This window comes from Oncorhynchus gorbuscha, linkage group LG02, assembly GCF_021184085.1.
Source record: "Oncorhynchus gorbuscha isolate QuinsamMale2020 ecotype Even-year linkage group LG02, OgorEven_v1.0, whole genome shotgun sequence".
Lineage (NCBI taxonomy): Eukaryota > Metazoa > Chordata > Actinopteri > Salmoniformes > Salmonidae > Oncorhynchus > Oncorhynchus gorbuscha.
Window position 1 is genome coordinate 72,511,869 of NC_060174.1, and position 22,168 is coordinate 72,534,036.

The following is a 22,168-nucleotide window of genomic DNA, read 5'->3' on the forward strand; positions in this document are numbered from 1 at the left end:
CAACAAAAAACCTGGTTGATGGTGGTACAGGAGGTGGTTGCTAGGTTACTGACTAGGTGGGTTCAAGCTCAGGTCTTCTGCGTACCACAAGACTGTGTTAGCCGGCTGAGCTAGGGGCTAGGCATTCGTTTGTGGAGCTAGTGTATGTCTTCAGGTCTCAGCTAAGGTTGTATGCTACCACAATACAATGGCAAATAATTGCTCTGTTGCCATCCAGACCTTGGTTCAAATAGTACTTGAAATCTTTCAAATACTTTTAGCGTTTGCTTGAGCCTGCCTGGATTGTCAGATGGGCGGGTGGGGTTTGCAGTTTCGGGACTTATCAATTGATCCATTGTGCCAAGCAAGCTCAATCAAGCCCAGCTAGCTAATGTATGTAAAATATCTACAACCAGGGCTGGTGCCATTCCATACCACCCTTGTGGCCTTGAGCAAGGCATTTCACACCTACAAGGTTATGCTATAAGGCCTACCCTGTGCTTCTCCCAGCCTGTTGAGTTAATAGTGTGTTAGGAGTTTGGGTACTGTGACAGTTCCCCCCCCCCACCCCTTGGGTTGTACCGTGTCGGAGATCTTTGTGGGCTATACTCGGCCTTGTCTCAGGATGGTAAGTTGGTGGTTGAAGATTTCCCTCTAGTGGTGTGGGGGCTGTGCTTTGGCAAAGTGGGTGGGGTTATATCCTTCCTGTTTGGCCCTGTCCGGGGGTGTCCTCGGATGGGGCCACAGTGTCTCCTGACCCCTCCTGTCTCAGCCTCCAGTATTTATGCTGCAGTAGTTTATGTGTCGGGGGGCTAGGGTCAGTTTGTTTATCTGGAGTACTTCTCCTGTCCTATTCGGTGTCCTGTGTAAATCTAAGTGTGCGTTCTCTAATTCTCTCCTTCTCTCTTTCTTTCTCTCTCTCGGAGGACCTGAGCCCTAGAACCATGCCCCAGGACTACCTGACATGATGACTCCTTGCTGTCCCCAGTCCACCTGGCCATGCTGCTGCTCCAGTTTCAACTGGCCTGGGCCCTAGGACCATGTCCCAGGACTACCTGACATGAGGACTCCTTGCTGTCCCCAGTCCACCTGGCCATGCTCCTGCTCCAGTTTCAACTGTTCTGCCTTACTATTATTCAACCATGCTGGTCATTTATGAACATTTGAACATCTTGGCCACGTTCTGTTATAATCTCCACCTGGCACAGCCAGAAGAGGACTGGCCACCCCACATATGCTCTCTCTAATTCTCTCTTTCTTTCTCTCTCTCGGAGGACCTGAGCCCTAGGACCGTGCCCCAGGACTACCTGACATGATGGCTCCTTGCTGTCCCCAGTCCATCTGACTGTGCTGCTGCTCCAGTTTCAACTGTTCTGCCTTATTATTATTTGACCATGCTGGTCATTTATGAACATTTGAACATCTTGGTCATGTTCTGTTATAATCTCTACCCGGCACAGCCAGAAGAGGACTGGCCACCCCACATAGCCCGGTTCCTCTCTAGGTTTCTTCCTAGGTTTTGGCCTTTCTAGGGAGTTTTTCCTAGCCACCGTGCTTTTACACCTGCATTGTTTGCTGTTTGGGGTTTTAGGCTGGGTTTCTGTACAGCACTTTGAGATATCAGCTGATGTATGAAGGGCTATATAAATAAATTTGATTTGATTTGATTTGGTTTGATTTGACAGTAAATATACACATTTTTGTTGTACAAAGGATTAATACAATTTAATTGAAGGTAACTTAAACATAAAATAATATGAATGATGTTGAATAAATGAGTTGTATTGGTTGTTACGATTGATACTGCAACATTCATAAAAGTGGTATGACTGGTATTATAAAGGTGTTATGTACTATATTCCTCCTTCATATAAAGTGTTACCGATTTTATATTTCGTAAAGATTTTGCCTGGAGAGATCTCTTTATGCTGCAGAAAATAGTGTCCTAAATATATGTTGCCCTATTTGGTTTGATGTGAGAATACTTTAGATGCATGATGTATATGGCCACTCCTGGAAGAAAAGGAGGTCGCACTTAATTAATACAAAACATTATATTGAGCTGAACCATACGTCAACAAGTAATCTGTCCAAGTGTTAAACCAGGATTTGATTTAGGGGTTTAACATATTCTGGTAGCCTACATGCAAACAAGAGAAGACTTTCCTGAGATTCCACAGCGTGCTGAGAATTAAACACTTTCTGAAGTTTTGAATACAATTCTTGGTCAACCAAGGACCTCTAGTGTCCCTGCAGGATGTTGCATTCCTTGAAGTATATTGCATCTACACTGAACAAAAATATAAATTGAACATGTAAAGTGTAAAGTGTAAAGTGAGCTGAAATAAAAGATGTCATAAATGTTCCATAAGCACAAAAAGCTTATTTCTCTCAAATGTTGTGTACAAACTTGTTTTCGTCCTTGTTAGTGAACATTTCTCCTTTGCCAAGATAATCCATCCACCTGACAGGTGTGGCATATCAAGAAGCTGATTAAACCGTATGATCATTACACAGGTGCACCTTGTGCTGGGGGCAATAAAAGGCCACGCTTAAATGTGCAGTTTTGTCACACAAAACAATGCCACAGATGTCTCAAATTTTGAGGGAGCGTGCAAATTGGTATGCTGACTGCAGCAATGTCCACCAGAGCTGTCGCCAGATTATTTCATTTCTCTACCATAAACTGTCTCCAATTTTGTTTTCGAGAATTTGACAGTACATCCAACCAGCCTCACAACTGCAGACCACGTGTATGGTGTTGTGTAGACGAGCGGTTTGCTGATGTCAAAGTTGTGAACAGAGAGCCCCATGGTGGCAGTGGGGTTATGGTATGGCATAAACTACGGACAACGAACACAATTGCATTTTATCGATGTCAATTTGAATGCACAAAAATACCGCAATGAGATCCTGAGGCCCATTGTGAGGTCATTTTTTTAAGGTATCTGTGACCATCAGATACACATCTGTATTCCCAGTCATGTGAAATCCATAGATTAAGGCCTAATTAATTTACTTAAATTGACAGATTTCCTCATATGAACTGTAACTCAGTAAAATCTTTGAAATTGTTGCATTGCGTTTATATTTTTGTTCAGTTTATTCCAAGGGCATTCTTACATGCAGGCCAAAATGAAAGCAGACAGGAACGGACTGGGACCAGAAATCGGTCCAGACACTTCTAAGGGCATTTTCACACATAGTTTGGAGCTATAATTCAAATTAGAGTTCAATAATATGTTACATTGTATTGGTTTCACATTGCCATTGATTCAACCAAAACCCCAACTCCATGCTACTTACATACAGGTAGTAATGCTACTGACACATAACATAGGCAGTACACTATAGTACAGCGTTTATCAACTTTTACTGTACCAGGGACCGGTGAAACATAGTCCTCCTCCTTTTTACATTTTTGACCAGCACCTGTTTTAAGACAAATACAACAGGTACAAACACAGCTGGAGATACAACTAACAACTATAACTGTGTCTCTGTTGCCTCCCTGTAGTGTAGTCTGTTTCTGCATCTTCTGCAGTCACTCCGTCTCTAACTGTCTGTGCTTCTCCTTGTGCTCTTCTGTTGTCACTCTTTGACACTGTGTCAGACTGTCTGTCTCACTCTGTCTGTCACTCCTAAGTGTTCATTGCTATTACATATAGAGCCAACATTTTAAGGAACTAGCAATACATCTGTGTCTATGTTTTTTCCTACACTCTTAGAAAAAAAGGGTTTAAAAAAGGTTCTTCAGCTGTCCCCATAGGAGAACTCGTTTTTTGGTTCCAGATAGAACCCCACATGGAAAAGGTTCTACATGGAACCCAAAATGGTTCTACCTGGAACCAAAAGTGGTTCTTAAAGGGTTATCCTATGGGGACAGCCAAATAACCCTTTTAGGTTCTAGATAGCACCTTGCTTTCTAAGAGTGTGGCCACACTGCACTCATCTCTGAGCTAAGCCTAACATATTTTCCCACAGAACTGGTGCCAGAAGACCAGGGGCCACAAGGTGTCAAAAGCATTCCACAGGGATGCTGGTCCGTTTTCACTCCATGTCTCCAGTGTCAAGTTGGCCAGATGTCCATTTGGTGGTGGACCGTTCTTGATATACACGGGAAACTGTTGATCGTGAAAAACCCAGCAACGTTGCAGTTCTTGACACAAACCGGTGGCACCTACTACCATACCCAGTTGAAAGGCACTCAAATCTTTTGTCTTGTCCATTCACTTATTCTTTTACGAGGTACTGCAGGAATGGCTACCAATGGCATGCCCATCTTTTTGAGAGACATTACACTGGTCAATCAAAACATTTATAAAATATAAAAAGCACTCAATTTAGATTAAGGACTGCAAAAATACTTTACTAAATCATTAGTAAATGGTTTATTAATGTGGGAGTAATAATTAATAAATGATGAACACACAATTTATAAATGCCTTATGAATGGTTTATAACGTAGCCTTAAAATAAAGTATTACCCATCCTAGTATAAAATATTACCAATCCTAATATAAAGTATTACCCATCCTAGTTGTGAATGAATAAACACAGAAGAAAGCAGAACATCACTGAATAAATGACTAATAGATTATTACTTGTCGTGTGTATGTACTGAATGTGTAACTGATAGATGCACACACATACACTACATGTTAATGTTTTTAAATGTATGTAAATTGTAAAGTATTTTGTCTGTATTGTATTTTTCGTTATGTCAGACCCCAGTAAGACTAGCTGTCGCCATTGGTGTCGGCTAATCGGGGTCCTAATAAATAAAAAATATATTAAAATCACAGGCCACTTACAGTGCATTTGGAAATTATTCAGACCCCTTGACTTTTTCCACATTTGTTACGTTACAGTCTTATTCTAAAATGTATCAAATAATTGTTTTCCATCATGAATCTCCACACAGTACAACATAATAATGTTAATGACAAAGCGAAAACAGGTTTTTAGAAATGTTGACACATTTATTCAAAATACAAAACAGAAATACCTTATTTACGTAAGTATTCAGACCCTTTGCTATGAGACTCGAAATAGAGATCAGGTGCCTCCTGTTTCCATTGATCATCCTTGAGATGTTTCTACAACTTAATTGCAGTTCACCTGTGGTAAGTTCAAATGATTGGACATGATTTGGAAAGGCACACACCTGTCTATATAAGGCCCCACAGTTGACACTGCATGTCAGAGCAAAAACCAAGTCATGAGGTCAAAGGAATTGTTTGTAGAGCTCCGAGACAGGATTGTGATTGGGAAGAGTACCTACAAAAATATCTGCAACATTGAAGGTCCGCAAGAACACAGTGGCCTCCATCATTCTTAAATGGAAGAAGTTTGGAACCACCAAGACTCTTCCTAGAGCTGGCCGCCGGCCAAACTGAGGAATCGGAGGACAAGGTCCTTAGTCAGGGATGTGACCAGTAACCCAATGGTCACTTTGACAGAGCTCCGGAGTTCCTCTGAGGAGATGGGAGAGCCTTCCAGAAGGACATCCATTTCTGCAGCACTCCACCTATCAGGCCTTATGCTAGAGTGGCCAAACAGAAGCCACTCCTCAGTAAAGGGCACATTTGGAGTTTGCCAAAAGGCACCTAAAGGACTCTCAGACCATGAGAAACAACATTCTCTGGTCTGATGAAACCAAGAATGAACTATTTGACCTGAATGCCAAGCGTCACGTCTGGAGGAAACCTGGCACCATCCCTACGGTGAAGCATGATGGAGGCAGCATCATGCTGTGGGAATGTTTTTCAGTGGCAGGGACTGGGAGACTAGACAGGATCGAGGGAAAGATGAATGGAGCAAAGTACAGAGAGATCCTTGATGAAAACCTGCACCAGAGCGCTCAGGACCTCAGAATGGGGCGAGGGTTCACCTTCCAACAGGACACCGACCCAAAGCACATAGCTAAGACAACACAGGAGAGGTTTTGGAACAAGTCTCTAAATATACCTGAGTGGCCAGCCAGAGCCCGGACTTGAACCCAATCGAACATCTCTGGAGAGACCTGAAAATATCTGTGCAGTGACGCTCCCCATCCAACCTGACAGAGCTTGAGAGGATCTGCAGAGAAAAATGGGAGAAACTCCCCAAATACAGGTGTGCCAAGCTTGAAGCGTCATATCCAAGAAGACTCGAGGCTGTAATTGCTGCCAAAGGTGCTTCAACAAAGTACTGAAAAAAGGGTCTGATACTTATGTAAATGTGATATTTCAGTGTTTTATTTTTAATACATTTGCTAAAATTCCTAAAAAGTTGATTTTGCTTTGTCATTATGGAGTATTGTGTGTAGATTGATGAGAGAAAAAAATGGTTTAATACATTTTAGAATAAGGCTGTAACGTAATAAAATGTGTGAAAATCAAGGAGTCTGAATACTTTCCGAATGCACTGTACTTCCATGGCATAAGGGAATGATGAGCGGATAAGAGGTGTGTAGCCCTTTTGAAATGTACAGCGAAAGAATTCAGAACATGGGCCGTTCTTACAGTATTCTCCATCTACACCAAGTCAGAACCGTAGGATAAATAAAAGAGTCATGTAAGCAGACAATAAAAGCTCTCAATGATTACATTTCTCTGAAACAGGCTATAGACTACATGTGCACCACCAAGTCAGAACAGTAGGCTAAGGTAAGAGGGGAAAGGGAACAAATGATTAGCACATGGGCTACTAACAGCTTACTACACAACATACACTTAGTATTACTTTCTTAGCTAATGTATACATATCTCCCTGGCATATTACATAATTTACGTAGCAGAATACAATATATTTTTGGACTCACCTTGTTGTGCTGTGCTCACTTGAATAGGAAGGTTGTGCGGCAGTCCTTTGTGCACAAACTTTGTCTTCAAAGTCTGACATTCTCAAGATTTATGGTGCTTTCAAGACAACTGGGAACTATGAAAAAACAAGGTCAAATCATGACGTCAGTGGTCTCCAAGTTTACGACTTGGAATTCTAAGCTGGATGACCGTTCAAAACGTATTTTCCCAGTTGTCTTGAGCAAACTGAAGTCAGAGATTTCGCAGTTCCGAATTTTCAGTTGTTTTGAACGCTGCAGAAGTCATCCTGGCTTGACAGCATGCCCAATGTATTAAACCTTTTCTGACCCAAGGCGTTGCATGGGAATGTTAATCCTTTTAAGCTTGGAAACTCAGTATTGGACCACACACCCACTCCACTGAATAGCAGGCTAGTGATTGCTTTGCCCCGCTTGCAGTTAGCCACTGATTCCTTCCAAACCACTCATTGCTGAATTTGCGATTTCCAACTTGTTGTGTAATGTTTATGTCCAACGGCCGATGAGCACTGATACATTTGATCTGTAATTTATGTAACATATGACAAGGATTGAAAAGGATTTGACAGTAGATTGTCAATTTGATTCATGTTAATGACTGCTTGTCTTGCTGGCTAGCTAAGAGTTTGAAAGTATGATGTTGACATGATCAGTCCAATCAAAGCTACGGTAGATGTAACATCATTTTATCTGTGGCCAATGACCTTGAGCCATCTTGTATGGGAATTTCTCATGTAAATCTATGGCAGCACCCAAGGAAGGTGAATTTTTGCCCTATCCCCATAAATGCAGTGTCCCCATGAGTGACAGAACACTGGCCTAATCACGGCACAACTAGAAAACATTACCAACCCTTACGCTCCGTATTTTCCACAGACTGCCCCACCACCACAGAAAGCACTGAGCTAGGCTGAAACACCTGCATTTCGGAGCTGCTTTACTCAAGAAAGCAAAAAAGAGACCATGTTTGTATTCAGCATTATTAACTACTTTTTTAAACATTGTTTGCAAACTGATATGTGAAATGTATGAATGCCAAAATAACATGCAAAACAGGCAACAACAACAACAACAACAAAAAACAGGCCCTGTCCTGAATGATGGGTTGCCACTGCTTGTATTTAATAAAAAGCAGATACACCGTATATAATGTATAAAAGATGGCTATTGGCTTATGTGTTATAAAAGTATATCTAACAACTTTTTACGCTATTGCAAATTAGTGTCTGTCATATGTGTTCTCCCAAATCCCCCGTTCCCTAATTAGGTCTACGTGTTAATTAGTATACTATTTCATACAATATACAGCAAAAATATCAACTGGCAGCAGTAGGCTTAATCTGTGTCAGTGTGTGTCTTTCTGTTTTTTTCCCTACCTCAACTGCACGGTCTTTTGCAGCAGCCGCTGATCTGTCACTGCTAAACCTAACATAATTTCTCAGCACAGAGACAGTCACAGCACTTGGACCAGCAGAATCTTTTGATACGGTAGACCATTCCATTCTTGTGGGCCGGCTAATGAGTATTGGTGTCTCTGAGGGGTCTTTGGCCTGAATTGCTAACAACCTCTCTCAAAGAGTGCAGTGTATAAAGTCAGAACATCTACTGTCTCAGCCACTGCCTGCACCAAGGAAGTACCCGAAGACTTGATCCTAGGCACCACACTCTTCTCAATTTACATCAACAACACAGCTCAGGCAATAGGAAGCTCTCTAATCCATTTATATGCAGTTGATACAGTCTTATACTCAGCTGGCCCCTCCCCAGATTTTGTGTTTAACGCTCTACAGCAAATCTTTCTTTGTGTCCAACAAGCTTTCTCTGCCCTTAACCTTGTTCTGAACACCTCCAAAACAAAGATCATATGGTTTGGTAAGAAGAATCCCCCTCTCCCCACAAGTGTGATTACTACCTCTGAGGGTTTAGAGCTTGAGGTAGTCACCTCATACAAGTACTTGGGAATGTGGCTAGATTCTCTCAGCATATATCAAAGCTGCAGGCTAAAGGTTAAATCTAGACTTGGTTTCCTCTATCTTAATCGCTCCTCTTTCACCCCAGCTGCCAAACTAACCCTGATTCAGATGACCATCCTACCCATATTAGATTACGGAGATGTAATTTATAGATCGGCAGGTAAAGATGCTCTCGAGGGCTAAATATTCTTTACCATTCTGCCATCAGATTTGCCACCAATGCTCCTTTTAGGACACATCACTGCACTCTACTCCTCTGCAAACTAGTCATACGTGGTCTTACGCCTCTCTTTATGTAGTGTTGTGGTGTCTCTCTTATCGTCATGTGTGTTTTGTCCTATTTTTATTTATTTATTTATCCCCCGTCCCCGCAGGGGGCCTTTTGGTAGGACATCATTGTAAATAAGAATTTGTTAACTGACTTGCCTAGTTAAATAATGATTAAATAAAAAAATATAAGAACTTTTAGAAAATAAAAAATGTCACATATTTAGCAGTGTCGGCCTCAAGAAAATGCACCACATTTCCGTGTTTCATGATCCATTATCTGAGCTGATGCGCGTTTGACTATGAATGTGAATTATTTGTGCATCCTCAGCTCAGCCAATCGGAAAACCGAGCCGGCACCATCTGATCAGGCAAATGTTCAATATATATATATTGTGACAGAGAAAACCAAGCAAATATAATTTTAAAAAATACCTTTTTGTTTTTTGTCAATCCGCCCATGCAGTAGCCTATATCCCCAGTATAGCCCCCATCTCCCCTAATCTAAATCAGATGCACTCATATATGCCCTGATTTTTACAGTCTATGGCTGCTACTCACAGAATGTTTCAGTGCAGGCAGAGGCAAGAGTGACTTTGAAATTGAACCCGAGGACTTCAGGAAAAACCTTAAAAACCGGTCACTAGGGGCAACTGTGAGCTCTATTACCATCAAGTAGGCTTGACTCTAGATCTGAAGGTTGTGTGTTTGATCCCACAGGCTGACACTTTATTTGTTTTACCCTATCCAAAACCTTAACCCATAACCTTTTAAATTTGATGGTTGGAGCAACTAAAAAAAAATGTTTGGAGAAATGGAATGATACTGAGCAGTAGTCAACCCACGGTGTCAAAAATACGTTGAAATTTCACATTTGGAGCAACCTCGAAATTTGACATACAAACTATTTTTCTTTTCATCGAGGCCCCAATAATCAACCAAATAATGATACATCTGCACAAAAACACATATTTGGACATTCCCACTTGGCTAAAGATGGACCAGCCCATCAGGCATTTGCCCAAAATTCCTGTTTCTGAGATCATACAAAAAAATAAGGAAAAACATAACACATAAAACTGTAGTTTCTGCTTTTAATGACAGTTGAAATGAAGACTCGCAGCAAATGTCTGCTGAAGACAAAGCACTGCCTTGTACTGCAACATCCTTGTTTTGATTCTGGCTGGTGGCTTCCAGTCATGCATATAATTGAATTGACAAAAGGCTAGCGGGACACTTAAGACATCTGCATACTAGGTTCGGTTTGCTCCTAGCCAAACTCAGCTAGGCGAAGTGAACGTCTGTGCCTCGCATACTCCCTTAAAAGACCTTCGCTTGAAAAATGAATGAGAAAGTAGCGGCAATATGGGCGCGTGGCATGTGGGCACGTTCTTATATGACGTTGAGTCGCAAACTAGCGCGAGTACGCGCTCTTTGAAAGGGGGGAGTAGTATAACGTAATGAAATAGGCAGGGAGCAGGTCTCGAGCCCTCTACCTTCTAGCCCGAAGTCCAGCGCGCTATCGACTGTGCGGCAAAAGCATGCTCAAGCGGCAGAGTCGATATCCGCTCTTGTAAACCCAGGGTCGTTACTACTCTTTGTCCCTCTTGAGGCGCCGTAGCCAGTGTACACATCCTCAAAATAATCGGAATGAATCTAAAATAAGGTGTTAGTGGCGCAATTTTATATCTAAGATGTTTGTTGTAGTATTTCTCAAGTGATTTTTGCATGAAAACGAGTTGTCTCACGCGGACTGACAACAAACACTTGATTGAAGAATCCCTACTGTTGACCAATGATGAAGACGCATAGACTTCAGTTACCGAATTTCAATTTACCTCAAGAAACTACAATTGTGTGCACGAACAGCCAAAAAACAACAACATTAAAGAAGACCAAAACGTCACAACATGTCGTCATAATATATACACAAACTATTTTGAACTGTTTCGGATGGGAAGCATGCAGACAACTTTACATTTCATAAGACATCCATCTTTTTACACATCATAACCTGTTTTATTGAAACATCCAAATCACAAAATAAATCCTTCAAGACAGGCCTTAGAATCATATTTCTAAAAAATTCCATATAATAAAATACTTAGCAAAGGATTGATATACAAAAACAAACCCCTAATCATGGTAGCTACTAGTGTGCATGGCTATATGTCATAGCAGATACACTTGGTCTATAAAGAGTCATTCATAAGTATGTGTCTCTCTGAAAATGGAAAACGTGGTATTCCAGCGCTTATTTCATATGGACTTAATAAAATCTTATGTAAAAGTAATACTGTTGAGAGTTTCCAAACAAAGATGTCCTTCTCTTAGAAAGACAACAATCTCTTTAAATGCCTAAAATTAGAATATAATAAAAAACTACAATCTAATTACAGTTTGATGTTTTCTCTTAATTTGTGGAAAATGCTTACAGTAATAGGTCTACTTCAAAACAAACAAACCTGCTCTGAAATAATGACACCTAAAATGTGGCCAACCATAACGTAATTGCAGCTGTCCTGCATTTCGTTGTTTTGTTCATTTTTAGTTTAAAACAGTGTGAGAGATGAATCACTTAAAAAAAACTAAATTATAATCAATAAAAACACCCTCCATCTATAACCCAAACTCAAAGGCTGGAAAAATGTATTATCAAATTTTATTCACTTTAAACCATTCTTCTATAAAAAATGTCCCTGATGCATCCACTTATTTCATCATTCTGAATAACATTACTTGTAATGTGATTTGTGCACCATTATTCATATACATTTTTGCTGTACTTTTGTTTTGCTTTTTGATATGTATTCTGGTCTTGTTTGGGCAAAAGGCACTGTAGCTTGTGTGAGGCAGGTCTGCAGTCTAGAATGAATGGACCAAGTATGGCACCGCTGTGGGGGTTATAGTAGTTGCAAACAAGATACATCACATACACTCAAACTCGTCTATACGCTGCTTGGTGTTGCCCGACCGAATCTGCCGGAGGGTCTTGTACTTGTCCCGTCCAGCTTTCACATTATCCGCATGGATGATGTCATTTGCGGTTTTCTTGGTCTCATCTCGAGCGATGGCCAACTCCGAGCTCAAAGCCTGGTAGAGGAAAGATAACATTACTGCCAAGTGTCACTACGGCTCACACAACAACACAGGCATACCAGGACATGTTTATAGGCCCCATTCTTGTAATCTCTACAATATCATAAAGAGTGATGCAACCCCTATAAACAGCTGTGTCTCTAGTCCTGGAGGTGTTTGATGTGGACAGCAGCCACAGTCGGTCACTCACCAGCAGGTGTTGCTGCACGCGCTCGTTCTTCTCGGCTTCGGTCATACGCTCCTCCTCGCTGCGGTCTTTGTAGGAGATGCCGCCCGTGAACTCGGCACTGGCCTGGTCGCTGGTCTCATCGTTCTCGTCATGCTCGTTCTCGGCCTGCATAGGCTCCTGTATGTGTGATGCCATGATTTTGCTGTTCAGCTCCTCTTTGGTCTTCTCCAGGTCCTCCTGCACCATGCACGCCTAAGGGGGGCAGCCACTAATGTTAATGACTCATGGTATGAACTGATTCAGGAGAAGGAATATCAATCAATAGGTTATGTGATAAAAACAAACATAGGGGTGAACTTCAGGTGAACTACAGTGTTAGCTAATGGTTTAGCCAAGTCCAGTATAATCTAATATATCAATAAAGGATTTTGTGTCACTACAGCACAGTATTAGCCAATCTTTCACCTGTCTGAATCTGTTCAAATAAAATCAAATGTTATTTGTCAAATACACTTGGTTTGCAGATGTGATTGCGAGTGTAGCGAAATGCTTGTGCTTCTATTCCGACAGTGCAGTAATATCTAACAGTATTATAACAATTCCACAACAACTGCCTAATACACACAATCTAAGTAAAGGGATGGAATAAGAATATATACATATAAATATAAGGATGAGCGATGACCGAACGGCATAGACAAGATGCAATAGATGGTATAAAATAGATATGTAAACATTATTAAAGTGACTAGTGATCCATTTATTAAAGTCACCAATGATTTCCAGTCTGTATGTAGGCAGCAGCCTCTCTGTGTTAGTGATGGCTGTTTAACAGTCTGATGGCCTTGAGATAGAAGCTGTTTTTCAGTCTCTCAGTACCAGCTTTGATGCACCTGTACTGACCTCACCTTCTGGATGGTAGTGGGGTGAACAGGCAGTGGCTCGGGTGGTTGTTGTTGTTGATTATCTTTTTAGCCTTCCTGTGACATCGGGTGCTGTGGGTGTTCTGGAGGGCAGGTAGTTTGCCCCCGGTGATGCGTTGCGTAGACCGCACCACCCTCTGGAGAGCCTTGCGTTTGTGGGTGGTGCAGTTGCCGTACCAGGCGGTGATACAGCCCGACAGGATGCTCTCAATTGTGCATCTGTAAAAGTTTGTGAGGGTTTTAGCTGACAAGCCAAATATCTCCTGAGGTTGAAGAGACGCTGTTGTGCCGCCTTCACCATACTGCCTGTGTGGGTGGACCATTTCAGTTTGTCCGTGATGTATATGCCGAGGAACTTAAAACTTTCCTCCTTCTCCACTGCTGTTCTGTCATTGTGGATAGTGGGGTGCTCCCTCTGCTGTTTCCTGAAGTCCACGATCATCTCCTTTGTTTTGTTGACGTTGAGTGAGAGGTTGTTTTCCTGACACCACACTCCAAGTGTGTGTCTCGTCGTTCTTGGTAATCAAGCTCACTACTGATGTGTTGTCAAACTTGATGATTGAGTTGGAGGCGTGTATGGCCACGCAGTCATGGGTGAACAGGGAGTACAGGAGGGGGCTGAGCACGCACCCTTGTGGGGCCCCAGTGTTGAGGATCAGCAAAGTGGAGATGTTGCCTACTACCTTCACCACCTGGGGGTGGCCCGTCAGGAAGTCCAGGACCCAATTGCACACGGCGAGGTTGAGACCCAGGGCCTCAAGCTTAATGATAAGCTTGGAGGGTACTATGGTGTTGAATAGAGGTCTACCGATTAATGGGAATGGTCGGTTAATTAGGGCAGATTTAAAGTTTTCATAACAATCAGAAATCGGTATTTTTGGGCGCCGATTTTATTTATTTATTATTATTTTCTACCTTTATTTAACTAGGCAAGTCGGTTAAGAACACGTTATTATTTTCAATGACGGCCTAGGAACGGTGGGTTAACTGCCTCGTTCAGGGGCTGAACGACAGATTTTCACCTTGTCGGCTCGGGGGAACCAATCTTGCAACCTTACAGTTAACTCGTCCAGCGCAATAACGACCTGCCTCTCTCTTGTTGCACTCCACAAGAAGACTGACTGCCTGTTACGCGAATGCAGTAAGCCAAGGTAAGTTGCTAGCTACCATTAAACTTATCTTATAAAGAACAATCAATCATAATCACTAGTTAACTACACATGGTTAATGATATTACTAGATATTATCTAGTGTGTCCTGCGTTGCATATAATCTAACTGAGCATACAATTATCTAAGTATCTGACTAAGCGGTGGTAGGCAGAAGCAGGCGCATATACATTCATTCAAACAGAACTTTCGTTGGTTTTGCCAGCAGCTCTTCGTTGTGCGTCAAGCATTGTGCTGTTTATGACTTCAAGCCTATTAACTCCCGAGATGAGGCTGGTGTAACCGAAGTGAAATGGCTAGCTAGTTAGCGCACGCTAATAGCTTTTCCAACTGGGGTGGTTGTTTCCCTTGTACTGCATGGGTAATGCTGATTCAATGGTGGCTGTTGTCGTTGTGTTGCTGGTTCGAGCCCAGGGAGGAGCGAGGAGAGGGACGGAAGCTATACTGTTAACCACTTGCTCCTACCTGACATGCAGGCGTCCCATCTAGACATCTGGAAATGCAAATGCGCTACGCTAAATGCTAATAGTTCTGGTTAAAACTCAAACGTTCATTAAAATACACATGCAGGGTATTGAATTAAAGCTACACTCGTTGTGAATCCAGGCAACAAGTCAGATTTTTAAAATGCTTTTCGGCGAAAGCATGGGAAGCTATTATCTGATAGCATGTAACACCCCAAAAGACCCGCAGGGGACGTAAACAAAATAATTAGCATAGTCGTCGCTACACAAACCGCACAAATAAAATATAAAACATTCATTACCTTTGACCATCTTCTTTGTTGGCACTCCTAGATGTCCCATAATCACTATTGAGTCTTTTTTTCGACTAAATCCATCCATATATAGCCTAGATATCGATCTATGAAGACTGTGTGATAAACAAAAAAAAATTGCGCCTTATAACGTAACGTCATTTTTTTAAATTAAAAAAGTCGACGATAAACTTTCACAAAACACTTCGAAATACTTTTGTAATGCAACTTTAGGTATTAGTGCACGTTAATAAGTGACCAAATTGATCACGAGGCTATGTATATTCTTTAGCTGTCCGTCTGGAAATAATGTCCGGGTAAATCTCAACCAAAATATCCGGTCGGAGACTTGAACAAATGGCTTGTCTCTTCTTCGTTTGACCAAGAAACAAAGCCTAGGCAAATGACAAGACTGTTGACATCGTGTGTAAGCTGTAGGTATTGCAACCTCGGCCCCATTTATTGTGGTTCGCCTTTATCAATGGGTTGAAGTGGCGGATGGATATATATTTCCATTTTCAGTGATCAGATTTTCCTGCACTTTTCGATGAAACGCACGTTCTGTTACAGTCACAGCCATGATTTAACTAGTTTTATAAACGTCTGAGTGTTTTCTATCCACACATACTAATCATATGCATATACTATATTCCTGGCATGAGCAGCAGGGCGCTGAAATGTTGCGCGATTTTTAACAGAATGTTCTAAAAAGTAGGGGGTAGGAGTAACATGTTAAACTGGCAATACTAAAGTGCCTATAAGAACATCCAATAGTCAAAGGTTAATGAAATACAAATGGTATAGAGAGAAATAGTCCTATAATTCCTATAATAACTACAACCTAAAACTTCTTACCTAGGAATATTGAAGACTCATGTTAAAAGGAACCACCAGCTTTCATATGTCCTCATGTTCTGAGCAAGGAACTGAAACGGTAGCTTTCTTACATAGCACATATTGCACTTTTACTTTCTTCTCTAACACTTTGTTTTTGCATTATTTAAACCAAATTGAACATGTTTCATTATTTACTTGAGGCTAAATTGATTTTATTGATGTATTATATTAAGTTAAAAATAAGTGTTTATTCAGTATTGTTGTAATTCTCATTATTACAAATATATATATTTTAATCGGACGATTTAAATCGGTATCGGCAATTTTGGTCCTCCAATAATCGGCATCGGCGCTGAAAAATCATAATCGGTCGACCTCTAGTGTTGAATGCTGAGCTGTAGTCAATGAACAACATTCTTACATAGGTATTCCTCTTGTTCAGATTGGATAGGGCAGCGTTATGTGATGATGGCGATTTCATCTCATGTGGACATATTGGGGCGGTATGCAAATTTTAGTGGGTCTGGGGTGGCAGGTAAGGTGGAGGTGATATGATCCTTGACTAGTCTCTCAAAGCACTTCATGATGACAGAAGTGAGTGCTACAGCGCGATAGTCATTTAGTTCAGTTACCTTTGCCTTCTTTGGTACAGAAACAATGGTGGTCATCTTGAAGCATATGGGGACAGCAGATTGGGATAGGGAGAGATTGAATATGTCCGTAAACACACCAGCCAGCTGGTCTGCACATGCTCTGAGGACACGGATAGGGATGCTGTCTGGGCCGGCAGTCTTGCTAGGTTTAGCACTTCTAAATGTCTTACTCACGTCGCCCATGGAGAAGGTGAACCCACAGTCCTTGGTAGTGGGCCGCATTGGTGGCACTGTATTATCCTCAAAGCTGGCAAAGGTGTTTAGTTTGTCTAGAAGCAAGACGTCAGTGTCCGTGACGTGGATGGTTTTCTTTTCGTAGTCCGTGACTGCCTGTAGACCCTGCCACATACGTCTCGTGTCTGAGCCGTTGAATTGCAACTCCACTTTGTCCCTATACTGACATTTCACTTGTTTGATTGCCTTTTGGAGGGAATAACTGCACTGTTTGCATTCAGCCATATTCCCGGTCATCTTTCCATGATTAAATGCGTTGGTTCGCGCTTTCAGATTTGCGAGAATGGTAGATTTTAATAGTCACTGTGGGTACAACATCTACAATGCTTTACCTTATAAACTCACTCACCGAATCAGTGTATAAATCAATATTATTCTCTGAGGCTGCCCGGCACATTTCCCAGTCTGTGTGGTCAAAACAATCTTGTAGCGTGGATCCCGATTGGTCAGGCCAGCATTGTCACGGGTACATCCTGTTTGAGTTTCTGCTTATAGGACAGGAGGAGCAAAATGGAGTTGGGGTCAGATTTGTCAAAGGGATGGCGGGGGAGGGCCTTGTATGCGCCGCGGAAGTTAAAGTAGCAGTGATCCAGTGTATTTCCCGCATGAGTGCGAGAATCAATATGCAGGTAGAATTTAGGTAGCCTTGTTCTTAAATTTGCTTTGTTAAAATCCCCAGATACAATAAATGCAGCCTCAGGATGATGGTTTAGAGTCCAGTGAAGTTCCTTGAGGGCCGTCGTGGTATCGGCTTGAGGGGGGATATACACAGCTGTGACAATAACCAACGATAACCATCTCTTGGGAGATAATATGGTCGGCATTTGATTGTGAGGAATTCTAGGTTAGGTGAACAAAAGGACTTGAGTTCATGTATGTTGTTATGATTACACCATGAGTCGTTAATCATGAAGCATACACCCCCGCCATTCTTCCCAGAGAGATATATCGAGAGAGAGACAACATATCGAGAGAGAGACATGTTTCCATGAAACAGAGTATGTTACAATATCTGATGTCTCTCTGGAAAGCAACCCTTGCCCTAATTTTGTCCATCTTGTTATCTAGAGACTGGACATTGGCGAGTAATATACTCGGAAGCGGTGGGTGGAGTGCACACCTCCGAAGTCTGACCAGGAGGCCACTCTGTTTACCTCTTCTGTGGCAATGTTGTTTTGGGTCAGCCTCTGGGATCACATCAAATGCCCTGGGTGGTGGTGCGAACAAAGGATCCGCTTCGGGATAGTCATATTCCTGGTCGTAATGTTGGTAAGTTGACGTCGCTTTGATATCAAATTGTTCTTCGCGGCTGTATGTAATAAAACTTAACATTTTCTGGGCTAACGATGTAAGAAATAATACATTAAAAAACAAAATACTGCTTAGTTTTGTAAGGACTAGAAGCGAGGCGACCCTCTCTGTTGGTGCCATCTTGCTGTTGCCCCCTGGCAGAAGAAATATGACGTCTACAAGATTCTACAGTCCTAATGGACCCAAAATATACATTTATTCCCTGGGTGACAGGTGCACCAATCAGTGACAGTCTAAGCTCATAAATCCATCGTATGAAAATGGGTTTGTTCTAGACAGTACAATCACAGGACATTTGGGACCTGCCATTTAGATTTGCTTTCTTTCAAATGATAAAATAGGGAAAAAAGCACAATGGGGTGAAAGATATCCTCCCAGGCAAACAGGATTTCCCTAACGTAAAGACAGAGAACCCTCCCCTTACAGCCAGGCCCACACCACAGCATGAGTCACCATGCCCACAGGGAGGAGAGGAGGGGCCCTTCCTATGGAGCAATGCCCTGCACCAGAGGGAGTCTAAGTATGGTATCTTAAAACAAACAGTGCCCAACTGCTATAACTTCAGAACAGGAAATCAGGGCTAAGCTTGAATGCTAGGCTATGGTTCATCCTAATTTTTTACTTTTTTCTAATGGATAAATTACTGTAACATTGACTATAGTTTAATGACACATGGGACTAAACCATTTGAGAAGGTGGGGGAGGTCAGAGTAAATGAAGAGAGCAGTAGCTGAGACCACACCTTTTGTTGCCACTGCGTTGCCTCATCCTCCTTTTTCTGCTTGGCGTCCTCCAGTAGGGAGATCTTTGAGGTCAGCTCAGCCAGTTCCGTGGCCTGTGGAAACAATTTTTCCATGAATTTGGATTTGAAAGTTTCAACAGATGTTTGCTTATTTTCCTTTCCAAACCATGTGAAGACTACCACAGTTAGAAAACTAGAAGTTAAACAATGATTTTCATACATTTCACAATTTCTAGAATAATAATATAAACTATCATGATAATACATGTTCCTATACAATTCAAATAATAATTGATGTGTTATATTCCAATGAATGAACTACAGTAATTCATAATCATCCCTTTACTCGGCTCATCACTCTGTAGCACAATGCTACGTGCTGACACTGCGTGTGTTGTTCATTAATGTGTGTGTAACTCACCAAGTGTTCCTGGTTCTTCATCTGGTTCTCAGACTGCTGGAGCAGGGCGGTCTTGGCCTCCTCAGCCATCCTGCGTTCCTTCTCCAGACGCTCCGCCTCCTCTTGAGCACGCTTCCTCTCCTGCTCCAACTCCAGGGCCCTCCGTGTCTGCTCCTCCAACTCTGCACAATGATGATAATAGACATAATTAATTATGTGTACTGTAGCTTGGGCTTCATTAATCTCTCATGCTAAATATGTTTTACCTCAACAAGACTAACTTGCATAAATAAAGGATAAATTAGGCCTTACAGTGCTTTACATTGTATGGAGTGAACATACAACTTGTGTATTTAGACAACAATCAATAAAAAGCTATGAACAACCACACCTATAAGACTCCCAGCTTTAAGAGTAAAGAAAATAGTTTGTTTATACTACAGAAATAGGGTGTTTCCAACCTTGCTGAGCTTTTTTTGTCTGTTCCTCAATCTGTTTCAGTCTCTCCATAAGCTCCTCCTTCTCCTTTTCAATCTTTTCCTTTTCTTTTTCAGCAAGTTCTCTCTTCTTCTTTTCGTTCTCCAGCAGTGCCCTGGTGGAGAGGCCATAGAGTAAACAGGGATATAGAAGGGAGGGAACATGGATAACTTCCTAACATTGTCACGCCTTCTTTATCAGACAATAGGCCAACGTAAACATTAGCTAAATAGATCTGTCATTGTTCTGATGGGTACTGAAGTTAGAGGGAATTTCTTAAGAAAAATCCACTCATAACAAAGACCCTCATGTGTGGCCAGTGGCCACCAGTTGACACCCACAACAGTGGGTGTCAGCTGGAAACTATCAATTGATGCACAAATGCCCTTCATGTTCAGCTTTATTTTTGAGCATTGCTGTTGGGCTTGTACAAGGATGACACAGAGGCAGGAGTAACCAAAGGTCTGATGTCTTGAAATAGACTCATGTTAGCAGTAGCTTGAGTGTGTGGTGATGGTGACACTGACCTCTCCATCTTCTTGTGGTTCTTCTCCTCTCTGGCCTGGGCCTTCATCTGCTGTACCTCGATGGTGTCTGGTTTGCGGCGACGCATATACAGCTCATGGTTGCCCATGCAAAGTGCCAGGATGCGCTTGTTGATACGCAGTCGTGGAGCATAGAATACAAAGTCCTAGAAGAGAAAGCATGTTTGACTATCCAACGTGGTCTCAGAGCATTTCGTATTATTTTCTACATAAATCTCAGACACTCCATTTAGTTTGAATTGTTACGTTTCGTATAGTATGTATTAAATTGTGGATGTCCATCATCCATTTTGTATAATATGTAATGAATTGCAATTCGTACAATATGTTACAAATTTCCAAAATGTACAATATGTTACAAATTTGCAAAATGTATATGTTAAGAATTCCAATTTGTTGTGACCAATGTTAGCTAGGTGGCTAACGCTAACATTAGCTAGCTCTAGGGATAGGAGTTAGGTTAAGGTTAGGGTAAGGGTTAGCTAAAAGGGTTAAGATTAGGGGAATGGTTAGCTAACATGCTAAGTAGCTAAAAGGTAGTAGCTAAGTAGCTAAAGTTGTCTTTGATGAGATTCAAACATGCAACCTTTGGGTTGCTAGACATTTGTTTTTGTCTCAAGTAACTTACGTAACCATACCAAATGTAACATACTAATTACAGTGTCCGAGATGTATATTTACTATGTTATGTCTGTGAGACAAGTCCATACCAGTAATCTTTCTAAAAATAATTATGGCAACAATAATGATTTTTTTGTACCTAGGAGATACTGTATAATACTGTATAACCTTATAAACTATGGATGAGTATAGAGAGGGTGGTTACATACGGGTGCTTTCTTGTCAATGGGTTTGATGACAAACTTCTTGTCGTTGAAGGAAATATTCCTGATTTCACTCCATGGGAATCCAATTTTAGGTGTCATCCTGTTGAGGCAAAAATAACATATAAACAGTGATATTTGCACTATTTTGCACGTAGTCATAATCAGAAAACAACCATTGTACCTAAGTTTGTACAGCATATGTTTAACATATTTCAGTCCCATACTTGTGAGTACCCCTGTGGTGTATATTTCGACATGAGTCACTCACTTATCATTTTGTTCGTAAATGTTGAGTCCCAGGGCGTCTACTCCTAACCACAACTCTGATCCTTTCTTGTTCTTGATGCTGAAGTAGTTGACACCGTACATCTCCAGGTCCTGGGCGATCTTCAGGTACTCCATCATTGAATCCTCTCTGTGGAAGTATTACAAATTACATTAAATCTATTTTTTTTTCAATGACTGGTACAATGTTCACAAGTATGTGGTACATTTTCACAACTGTAAGCACAAAAATCAAAACAGATGTTTCAAAAACTAAGTACATTTTCAATTGAAAAAACAAAGTCAAAGTAATTTGTTCACTGCACCAAATCACTCTTTCAATTTGCATACATATTCAACCTAGGCATCTGCTTTTCAAAATGTAATATTCACATTACTTTTGATATAATTTGCTTGTCATTTGTTAACAATACCTTTAACTATCACTTAATCAAACTGCTCAAAACTGATAACTACTGAACCAAAATTATGTAGTGCCTAGTTTACGTACATGTATATAGTTTAATAACTGCTGAACACTGTAAAAGAAATGTATCAATTTGACATCAATTTATGTTGGAAGGTAAAACCAAATCATATCTGTATGTGGCTGTAAATACTACATCATAATTCTCCATCAGCCAGTGTGTTTCAATAGGACAAAGTGGAATGAGTCACTGTATGTGCTACCATTTAGAATTATAGTGTAGTGTACAATG

At 41.3% G+C, this 22,168-nt stretch overlaps 1 protein-coding gene across 2 annotated transcripts in view; it reads right to left on the reverse strand.

The window, feature by feature from the left end:
* Positions 1-10,856: 10,856 nt before the first annotated feature.
* Positions 10,857-22,168, reverse strand: part of LOC124008895 (moesin-like) — a 35,089-nt gene continuing 23,777 nt past the window's right edge. For both annotated transcript variants that reach the window (XM_046320494.1, XM_046320499.1), the window contains 8 exons: positions 21,454-21,600; positions 21,189-21,285; positions 20,341-20,504; positions 19,798-19,928; positions 19,358-19,518; positions 18,937-19,029; positions 12,332-12,562; positions 10,857-12,135 (listed from right to left, as the gene is read on the reverse strand). In XM_046320494.1, the coding sequence (XP_046176450.1) occupies positions 11,971-12,135; positions 12,332-12,562; positions 18,937-19,029; positions 19,358-19,518; positions 19,798-19,928; positions 20,341-20,504; positions 21,189-21,285; positions 21,454-21,600 (1,189 nt within the window). In that variant the 3' untranslated portion in view covers positions 10,857-11,970. The remainder of the gene's footprint in view (positions 12,136-12,331; positions 12,563-18,936; positions 19,030-19,357; positions 19,519-19,797; positions 19,929-20,340; positions 20,505-21,188; positions 21,286-21,453; positions 21,601-22,168) is intronic.